The sequence below is a fragment of the Chaetodon auriga genome, chromosome 3 (assembly GCF_051107435.1).
Source record: "Chaetodon auriga isolate fChaAug3 chromosome 3, fChaAug3.hap1, whole genome shotgun sequence".
Lineage (NCBI taxonomy): Eukaryota > Metazoa > Chordata > Actinopteri > Chaetodontiformes > Chaetodontidae > Chaetodon > Chaetodon auriga.
In genome coordinates this window covers 26,115,332-26,126,200 of record NC_135076.1, presented here as the reverse complement: position 1 = coordinate 26,126,200, position 10,869 = coordinate 26,115,332, and the positions used below count along the sequence as shown (strand labels likewise).

The following is a 10,869-nucleotide window of genomic DNA, read 5'->3' as shown; positions in this document are numbered from 1 at the left end:
GCATAAACGGTCGGACGTCGACTGAGCGAGCTGCTCTGTCCAATGGGGAAAGTTCAGGGCTGAAAACTTTAATTAAAGTCCACCGACGAACCAAACTTTGTGAAACTCGTTTAAAGTTTTATTTCAACGATAATTCAGTCGGTGGATAAAAGAGGACAGAACAACGCTGCAGTTCACATTTCAGACAACAGCCTGTGGAGACATGGCTGCACATAAACTTCTTAAACTTTCATTATCGTTTTGTAAATTAAATAAACGCCTCGTCACAGAAAAAGATAAACTGTTTACACGAGTTTATCTGTAATTTAAATCCGCGGACAACTCCCCCTGGACGCTGAGACAAACCCGGGGTTTGTTATTGACTGCAGGCGCTTTAAAGCGGTGCAGCAGCGCCACCTGGTGCCTCCAGGAGATACGACACTGTGTCCCCTCACTGCTCACCTGCAGACCAGCAGCACCTTTTCCACACAGCAGGATTGATAACATTCAAAGTTCTTCCATCTAGGTGAGCTGGCTCCAGGATCCTGGTGTTGTGTAAGCTGGTTTTGTGTCCTGGCTGACCGGGACACTGTCCTGCTGCGACAACAGCCCCCAGGAGCCCAGATCCAGGGCGGCTTGAAGGCTCCAGGTCCACCATGTGGGAGCTGGTTTGCACTTTAATTAATATCAAAGTTCTTCAACATAAGCACAAGACACTGTTTGAGAAAGTACCCTAAATTTAAAAAAAATCTAGTTTTAAAACTTTTATTATTTCAGGAAGAACTCAAGCAGGTTAATCCAGCCATGTGGAACCGAGGTGCGTATTAGTATTTATTGATACTGTTTGTGTCTTTTCTTATTCTTCCAGTTTAAATTAGATTCATTTGATGAAGCAGTGTTGACCTGTCAGTCTCTACATCTCAACAAATGAACTAAAAAAAATGTTCTTCATCCTCATGGTCACTAAGGAACGATAAGAAAAGCTAAATAAGAGCAGGATATACCAAAGTAGATAACAAAGTTAGATCAAATTATTACATATATTATTATATCAATCTCATTTATAGATGATGCAAAAGATGAATGCTGAGAAATATATATATGTGTGTGTGTGTGTGTGTGTGTGTGTGTGTGTGTGTGTGTGTGTGTGTGTGTGAGTTGATTTAGTTTTTGGATTCTTTAGGTTAAGTGTTGACCAGAAGGAACTCCAACAACACTAATTAAACGTGTTTTTTCAGGTTTCTGCTGCAGTGACTAAAATTCAGTGTGACATGACGGTGAAGTGGAATTTCCAGTATGGGGGGAAATTTCTGTTGTCATGAGGCCGAGTGCATTCTCCATGTGTGTGTCACTGAGGAAATGTTCCTGTAAAGCTGTGATTTTTTTTGGAGACTGTGGGAGAAAATGTTGTGTTTTTCAGGTGGCGTTTGGTACTAAAAGTGATTCCAGCCCCCAGTGCAGACACCAGTACACCTGACTCTGTGTGTGTGTGTGTGTGTGTGTGTGTGTGTGTGTGTGTGTGTGTGTGTGTGTGTGTGTGTGTGTGTGAAGACGTCAGTGCAGTCAGCTGAGCGTTTTGGAGGAGGAGATTAGCAGCCCGTGCATTTCTGTTTGCATGTTTGTTTGTGGCCGTGCACCGCTGTGTGCATTCATGGCCGGGAAACATCTTCTCACATCAGAGCTTTGATCTATCGCCTCCTACGATCACTTCCCACAGGCTATGTAGTGTTCATATGAGAGCACACAATAAGCAGCACTGTTGTTTCTGTTTCAGTCACATGCAGCAAAGAGCCTGACTGTGACACCGGCCATCACACACTGACGAATATCAGAAATTCCTCATTTTCCTTCGCTGCATATATTTATTATCATGAATACATCTCACCATCAGTGGAGTCCTTGCATAGTTTTATTACATGACTAATAAATGACTGATTTCCTAAAGAAGATGATCTTTGTGATATGTTAATAATTGTGTTTATGACTGTAGACAGTTTACTCATAAATCTACAAGGTGAACATGTTGGGGACAGTATTGACTGCTGTTAAAAGGAGCTCTGATCTTAATCACTCAGACGCAAAACTACACATTTTGTAGCATCTCTTGAGGCAGCACAGTTTATGAGAAGCTTATCTTTGTTTGGCATTTGTAAATAATAATTTGACTGTGCTGTTTTAAGCTGGCTCATGGTCGTTTGTTTGCTTATTTATGATATTTCTGTCTCTCAGAGGAAACACAGGATGCATGAAAATGGACACCGGGGAGTTAATTTCTTACATAAAAATGCACAATATCCTGTCTGCATTTAATGTCATCCCTTGTGGCCTGCCGCTGAGGCCGGCCATCTCTGCCTCTGCCCCTGCTGCCCATTGGCACAGCCGCCGGAGCAGGAGGACCACAAAGGGGAGGGCCGAACGGGCCCCCCTCTCCTCCCTGCAGCAGAAGATGTGTGCTCCTCTGAGTGGGAACTGTTTGTGAAAGAGCTCAGAGTCCAGAGCCCGAGCGGTCGACTCTAATTATCAGGTGTCGTGAGCAGCCCCTGCGCCGGCTGGACGTCTGCAGGCCTCTCCATCTGAAGTGCAGCCAGAGAAGAAGAACTCTTGTGGGTCTGTCAAGCGTGGAGGCCAGAAAGAGGACGATGGACACGTGCGCCTGCGCTTTGGAGCTGCTGGGGATGCTGGTGTATGTCGGAGCGTGGCTGTGCGCTTTAGCCACCACGATCTTACCTCAGTGGCTGACCATGTCCACCGCGCTGCTGCCGGTGGAGAGCTACGAGCTGGGCCTGTGGGAGACGTGCGTGGTCCAGGATGTCGGGGGCATGGAGTGCAGAGCTTATGACAGCCTGCTGGGCCTTTCCAGTGACCTCAAGCTGGCCCGCATCCTCATGTGCTCCTCCCTTGGTGTGGGCATGCTGGGAATGCTGGTGGCTATACCTGGACTTTACCTGGTGAACAGCTGCAGAGAGCATGGCGGCTACAGAACCAAGAGGACTTTAACCACCACAGGAGGGGTGCTGGGAATGATTTCTGGAGTGCTGTGTCTGATCCCCGTGTCCTACATGGCCCATTTAGCCGTGATACATTTCTTTGATGATAAAGTGCCTGACGTGGTGCCACGGTGGGAGTTTGGCGATGCCCTGTTCTGCGGCTGGGCCGGAGGATTTCTTCTCATAGTGGCCGGGCTCCTCCTGGTCACCTCTTGCTTGTGTTCACAGGTGGAGCCTCAGCCGGCGCTGCAGCGCAGATACCAGATCATGAGTCCAGATGTTTCGTTCAGGAAGCGCTCAGAGTACGTTTAAGGGACGAGTCGTAGAACGGTTACCTGCATAGAGACTGACAGCACAACACAAATCACCTGTAGAACTGCACTTCAAACTGCTTTGAAATAATGATGTAAATATCTGGTTTTATATCAGACATCCTGTATAAGAGCTGCTTTGTCACGTGTGGATTTTGATCAAATGTTTTGTAAAACAGTGAAAATGAGACCTTGGAGAAAATACCACCCATTCCTCAGTGCAGCTGTTTTTAACGACTCACCTGCACAATCCAACACTACAGTTTAAAGAACCTGCTGTGATCAGTAAAATGAATATTTTTTTAAAGATATGTTTTATAAAATGCCTTATATTCCTTATTCTGGAGTGGCTTCTGGATCTTTCTCATATCAGTGCCAGCAAAGAAGAAAACACTGTTTCAGGTCTGATTTACAGGACGCCGTAGCTTTTACAATGCTGTGATTGTAAGTTATTCTTAATACTAAAAAATAGAGAGAGCACAAAGTAATCTGTGCCTGGTTACGTTTGCTTACGTGCTGCACTGTGCAGCACATTCAGATGATTCACATAAAGAGCTGAAACTCTCTTGAAAAGTTGTTTGTTTTCATTTATAACGTTTTCTTGTGCTTGTGTTGCGTTCTCTGTTGGAATAATGCTGAATATGACCATTCATTTTTGAGTTTATACTGATACAATGAGAAGCTGTGGCGTGAATCTGTATGAAACAACCTGCATATTTTTCCTCACTTATGTCAGAGGCGTAAACACGGCTGCTCTTTTGCTCTTTCCCAGTCCAGTCGTCAATTAGTCACATAAACCTAGAGCCTATTTTGGTCTGAAGTGGTCCCTGGTGGCTTCATAGCCAGACGACAAGCTGAGCAGGGGGGTGTGGGGGACTGAAAACAACCGTCTTGGTCTGTCAGGTGTGTCTGCGGCGGTGGAAACACAGCTTGAGACTAATTCCATCAGATTTCCTGGTCACTCGCTGAGCTAAGCTGTGTTTAATGAATGCTCTAATGGGCAGCGTGTACTGAGAAGAATGTAGAACAGGTTGCCCTTGCGGCTCTTGCTTTGACATAATTATACAAATTTGCCAAGGTCATAGGGCGCCGCCGCTCTCTGCTCTCCAGAGCTGTCTGTATCATTTACATAGACACAGGTACAGTGACATAAATGTGTTATTGCGTGGGAGGAGGACGACTTTTAAACCTCCACCTCCTAATGATGGTACTTTTTGTGGAGTCGGCGCTTATAGAATGAAGTTAATGAGAGATAATGATGTTGTCACAGAAGCATATGTTGCCTGAGGCGCTCGAGACGTGACAGACTTTAAAGGATAAAAAAAGTGGTTATGTCAGGCCTCACAGAGCAGCTTGAGAGGCACCCTCCCATCCTGTGACGCCACACCGGCTGCAGGGAGCTGCCTGCTGTCTCTCAGTGTGAGGGCATCTATCAGCAGGGGAGGCAGTGAAAACAACTGCAGAGATGTTCTTTTGATTACCGCACATGCGGGGCAGTGTGGCAACGTGAAGGAAATGGGATGTCCTCGTCTCATGAGGATTTTTATTTTAAATGCATCCGACAAACAAACAAAGCCACTCTGAGGGGCCGATAAGCAAAGAGCTCACAGCGCAGAGAACGCCGTCTGAGCTGCTGTCTTTGTGAAATGACTGACTGGAGTATGACGCTGACAGCTCAGATGCAGATAGAGATGATCCAGCCCTGAGTTCAAACCTCGATAAGAGATAGTGAGATCAGATAGTCAGCGCAACATGTTTTCCACAGATCATTCTCAGAAATGATAAGCCATCATATAATCTGCCTTATCTGACACGCATGGATGAAAGCAACTGCCAATACAACAATATAATAACGCTCCATTACAAGTAAAGTTCCTGCAAGTGCAGAATTATTGTCAGCAGAATGTGCTGAAAGTATAAAATGCAAAGAGCTCATTCTGCAGGAACATGGGCCCCGTGAGCGACACTGACGGATGAATCTGTAAATAGGATTTTACTGTAACAGCTGATGGAGGTGGAGATAGTTTTAACTACTTTATATACAGTTTGGTTAGTTCAGTGATTCCCAACCTCAGGTTCTGGCCCCTCCAACAGGTCAAAAGATTAATCTGAGGGGGTCAGGAGATGATTGATGGCAGAGAAACGGAGAAAACATTTATTCTGCTACACAGATCATCTTTGTTTGTTTGGTTAATTTGACCTTTTTGGACCTTGAACAGTTATTTAAAGGACCAGTGTGTATGATTTAGTGTCATCTAGCAGTGAGGCTGCAGACTGCAACCAACTGAATACCCCTCCACTAAACCTCCCCTTCTAAGCCTGTAGGGGAACCTATGGTGGCTGCGATAAACGTGAAGCGGCCATGCCCATAACTATTATTATACTGTTATTCGGTTAAATAAAATTGACCCCTGCACAGCTGTCATGAACAGGGATGTTAGCCAGAGACTAGCATTTTGATATGGGGGTCCAGCCTCAAGTGGCCATTTGAGGAACTGCAGTTTTTGCTCGTAGTGCCTAATGCAGCCTTGAGGCTCTATCCTCAAGCAGAGATGAATCGCAGGCTACAGACTTCTGGTTAGCCAATGACATCACTTGAGTCCATTTATTAGACTTCACAGAGACTCAGACTCCCTCTGGAGACACAAAAGACTTTATACAACTTTTTCATACATGCAGATGTACGTCTCAGGCCCTATAAACAGACTATGATGTGTGAAGTCAGTGGAGTTTCCCTTTAAGAGAGGAAATTATAGTGAAACTGCTAATAATTCATAGGCATCTGAAACATGGGGCCCCAATCAGACACTGCTGTTAAGTCGTCACAGTCCTTAAAGGTTGGGAACCACTGCTTTAATCTTAACTATGTATTGTATTATAAAAGCTTATCACATGTCTAAATTAAAGTTAAGTTAAGCTAAGTTAAGCTAAGTTAAATCATAATCTGAAAAGTAACCAGTAACTACATCCATGAGATGAATGTTGTGGAGTCAAAAGTACGATAGAAGTTTAAGTAAAATGTAGCAAAATACAGAAACACTTAAGTGAGTACAAGTACATAAAGTAATTTTGATATCTCGGATTGATTGCAGCAATCTCCGCATAAGATAAAAGAACATATGAGGCCAAATCGCTCTTCTCCTTGAAGCTTTAGCACTGATTATCTCTCTTGAATATAGTTCACCTCAATAAAACGTCGTCGGCTGAACTAAAACATCATCTTTGTGAAATTATGGTTCTTCCATACTTTGATATGACTCATCATCACCATTAACTGTACCCATCACCGTCCCTCCTGTCTCCAAGCCTTCTTATCAGAGGTTTTCCATTATCCATTATAGCTGATAGAATGGATGACTTAGCCAACCAGATTAGATAAAACACCAGCTCAGGTTGTGAGTCAGTCTTATCTGCAGAGGGGAATGTGCAAGAGAGACATGGGAGGGTAATGAAGACAGAGATGAAGGGATGGACGGAGAATTATTTTGATATTTTGCCCAAATCTCTTATCCACAGGAATGCTTTTGAATAATAGTTATATTCAATTAAATGAACATTGCAGATTACTGGCCCACAGAATGCAGTTTTTGTCGGTCTGTGATAAAGCAGCTCACAGTCTTGATCAGAGCAGGTCTACCTTTCATCCACTCTGGGACTTGTGTTTTTGACAGAGAGCTGTGCTCAGCTGAAGAGGGCCTTTTGTTCCCTGGCAGCTAGCCGCCTCCAGAGAGGTGCAGCGGGCCACTGGGCCACAGTGAGTGTGTGTGTGTGTGTGTGTGTGTGTGTGTGTGTGTGTGTGTGTGTATGTGTGTGTCTGTCTTTCTTCCTTGGCAACAGTCACTACAGTGAACTACAGTGAGCCCCCCCCCCCCCCCCCCCCATACTCACATGCCTGCTCTCGTCAGCCTCCTACCCAGGTCACATGAGCAGGGCCCCCAGATCCCTCCTCACATGGGGCCCGTCAGAAGCCCACACCTTGGCATGTCATGCCACCTCCCCCGGCCTGTGTGGTGATAACGCTGATCAGTCACTACAGGCTGATCAGACTGCTTACTCCAAACAGCACTATTGTATAACAGAGAGATAAAGTTATAGTAAAACCTGTCCCTGAACTCTGGCAACACTAATCCATTATGGCTGTAATCACTTACCACAAGTCACGTGAACTTAAATAGAATCGAGCTGTCATATCTGGAGGTTTTATTGAGAACATGACGGCAAGAACCATCATATCGCACACAATACATTGTACTGCAGTACAATATTAAAGCAGCTGCAATCAATGTTAGCGAACAGCTACAGCACAGTGTTGAGTGTATAGCAGCTAGAGTGCGAATAGCGCTAACTTCCTTCAGGAGTTGTTGAAAACCAAGACAGAGTTTAAATAAAGTTAATATTGTACTTACAGCTGGACATACACATAAACCCCACACTACAAGTTAGCTTCCCTACACAAATGGCAGATAGACAATGTTAGCGACAAGCTAATCAACGTGTAGCATTTAGCAGCTATAGAGCTAGCTTAAGCTAAATAACTGCCTTCAGGAGTTAGCAAAAACAAAGCAGAGTTTAAATAGAATTAATGTTGGACTGACATTAATCAGGTGGACATAAACACAAATAAATGCTCATGTTGCTCCACATCTGCTGGAATGGACAGCTGGTTGCTAATGAGTTAGCCAAAAAGCTAGTGGCCAAAAGTACTCATGTAGCTTCCTTTACTAACTAACTGTGGAGATACATAACCAGAATGATTCATTGTGCTATGAAGACATTTTCTTACTCTTCTATTTGAATGTTATGACATGGAAATACAATAAAATACATACCAGAACACACCAGCACACATACACCATTCACCAGCACACATGAAAACCTTAGTGATTTAGAGTACAGTTGGCTTAAAATGGGTACAGCTCTGGTTTTCTCTTAGGCAGCACTGAGCCTCTGTTGTAAAAGATTTTATATCTGGATTTGATTTGATTTCAGCTGGTAATGAGTTCCAGAGCTGACAGGCCTTTACAGAGAGAGCTGATTGTCCAAATGTAGATTTATGATGTGATATCTAACAGCTGCCATTCACCATGAGGCCAGTTTCTCTGATACTGTCCTGTCCTTGAACATCTGGAAAGAGATGCTGCGTTTTAATTTCTCATCCTGGATCCATGTGTACTGTAGCTTACAGTGTTTTTAGTAATATAACATGGCTACTGCTCCACTGAAGAGGCTATACTCATACTGTAGGTCCTCAGTCAACGACAAATTGTTAAAATTCAGCAGCACTGTGTCTAAAATGTGACTTATCTTCTCTGAGTCACTTTCACATGGATGAAAAAAGATTAAAATCCAAGATTGTAAGTGAGTAAACTCTTAGGTTTTGCCATCACATGGCTTCTTCACTGTGAAACGTAGGATTATCCTTGCCGCCGTTGTCTCCATTTGGCCAGTCAGACTTCTGTGCCAGGGTGGTTTCTGTCCAGGGACCATGGAGTGGGTCCTTGGTGTCTTTGGGGTCCTCCAAGTTCAGGGCCTGCCAGGCATAGCGGTAGGAAAGAAAAAGCAGGCCGCTGATGAGCATCAATATGGAGGCGGCCATGCCCACTCCAATGGCTGAGCCGACTTGCTGCCTGACAGGAGCTGCAGGAAGGTGGAACTCTGGAGGAAAGTTTATGGAGTTGTTGTCCAGCACAGAGTTCATGTTCCACGTCAGCGGGACCAAGCAGGACACCCCTGTCATAAAATACAGGGTCCCCGCCAGCAGAAAGAGCAGTCTTATGTTCCTTCGATCCTCCACAGAGAAGTAAGCCATCCTCATAGCTGCTACAGCGCTGATGTTACCTGCCAAACCGCAGACCACTCCCACCATCATCAGCACCTGGGCCACGATGATCTCTGTAGGAACAAATTCGTCCGAGATGCTGATGCTCTGACAGTTCTCCGTTTCGGGAAGGACGTAACTGTAGAAACACGCCCTCCAGATGCCCACCCAGGCCACGCCCGAGGTGATGACAGACGCGTCGGCCACGTGCCACAGCCGCCACTCGTTGAGGCCGACCGTGATCATGATGAAGATCCAGGACACTACCCCGGCCATCAGGCCCAGGAACTGCCAGTGAGCTGTGGGAGCCAGGTGAAGCATCCTGCCCATTGTGGCTGCTAATGTTCAAAGAGACTGATCATGCATTGTTGATTCACACAGCGTGACTGACCTCCATCACACCTGCTGAAAACACAAATTAAAAGATGTAAACTTAGGACTTTCTAGTATTACTTTCATGTTAATTTTGTACTTGTGAACTCTGTATACTCTTAAAATTCACTGTATAAATTATGAGAAGCACGCAGCAAGATAGAATAACTGTACACTTTCGACATGGCTGTGATACATCTCAGAAGGAACCTTCATAGGGTCGTTCACCCAAATTACCAAGAAAAACCTCATTTTCTCATGTACTGAAACCTCTATCGGTATCGAGCCTGTAGATAATCATGTCTGCTGAGGTTCTGAGATAACCTCCTCAGACATTTTGTCTCCAGTTCAAAACAGCAACGCTGAAGATAAAAGCAAAAAATAAATCTCTGCACAATCAGATAAGGGGTCAAATGCTCGACTTGTACTGTCTGAGCCACAGCAGCTGGACTATGCTTTCTTCAAGAAATGTGCTTGTGAAAAACTGTTGAAGTTTTCCTTTAAGGCACATTTAGCAGGTAAAGAAAGCGATCCAAAGAGATGCAGGTATTGTTGGACAATGTGAGGTATGAAAACATATGTCTTGTGTATGAAATACATGTGAACGACTGAGCCTTCCCAGGATGCCCTTTTCATACCCAATCATGATACTATCACCTGTTACCAATCAACCTGTTTACCTGTGGAATGTTCCAAACAGGTGTTTTTGGAGCATTCCACATCTTTCCCAGTCTTTAGTTGCTCCTGTCCCAACTTGTTTGCTGCGTCAGATTCAGAATAAGCAGATATTTACAAATATCAATGAAGCTGATGAGCGCCAACATTAAATACATTGTCTTTGTGTTGTTTTCAGTTGAGTTTATGTCAAAAATTATCACATTCTGTTTCATTTGTTTTACACAGCGACCTGACTTTTAACAATAATGTTTAGGAACAAGCAATTACCTTTAAAAGAAATGTAAATGTTGATCAATCATGTACAGAACTAGAATAAAACTCAGCAGTGGAAGTGTTTGGAAGGCTTGTTTTCTGGTAATTGTAGGATCAATTCAAGCATTACTACAGTTAATGATTGTCTATTTGCAGCTTCTGCAGTAAAATAAAACAACCCTCTGTTACGTCTGATTTTACTCACCTCAATGTGTCTGAAGTTCAGATTTCTTCTAGTCAGTCTACCCTGAATCCTTCCACAGATGCTGTATTTACCACAGAAGAGTTAATTTGATAGTCCACATTTTGCTTCGGTTATGTGAGGTGAAGACTGTCACACCTGACTTTAAAGATATTCCTTTTAATGTCAAAGTCTTCAGGCTCCACATTATCAGTAGAGAGGAGGGCGCGGTTAAAGTTAATGAGTGACAGCTGGTCACGGAACAGAAATCAATCAAACACTGCAGCGTGA

At 44.1% G+C, this 10,869-nt stretch overlaps 2 protein-coding genes across 2 annotated transcripts; one reads left to right on the top strand and one right to left on the bottom strand.

Moving 5' to 3' along the window:
• Positions 1-2,454: 2,454 nt before the first annotated feature.
• Positions 2,455-3,842, top strand: LOC143318388 (claudin-24-like). Its single transcript, XM_076726673.1, has one exon. The coding sequence runs from the start codon at positions 2,619-2,621 to the stop codon at positions 3,276-3,278; it is 660 nt and encodes a 219-aa protein (XP_076582788.1). The 5' UTR covers positions 2,455-2,618; the 3' UTR covers positions 3,279-3,842.
• Positions 3,843-8,660: 4,818 nt separating this feature from the next.
• Positions 8,661-9,416, bottom strand: cldn34a (claudin 34a). Its single transcript, XM_076727168.1, has one exon. The coding sequence runs from the start codon at positions 9,414-9,416 to the stop codon at positions 8,661-8,663; it is 756 nt and encodes a 251-aa protein (XP_076583283.1).
• Between the last annotated feature and the right edge of the window lie 1,453 nt (positions 9,417-10,869).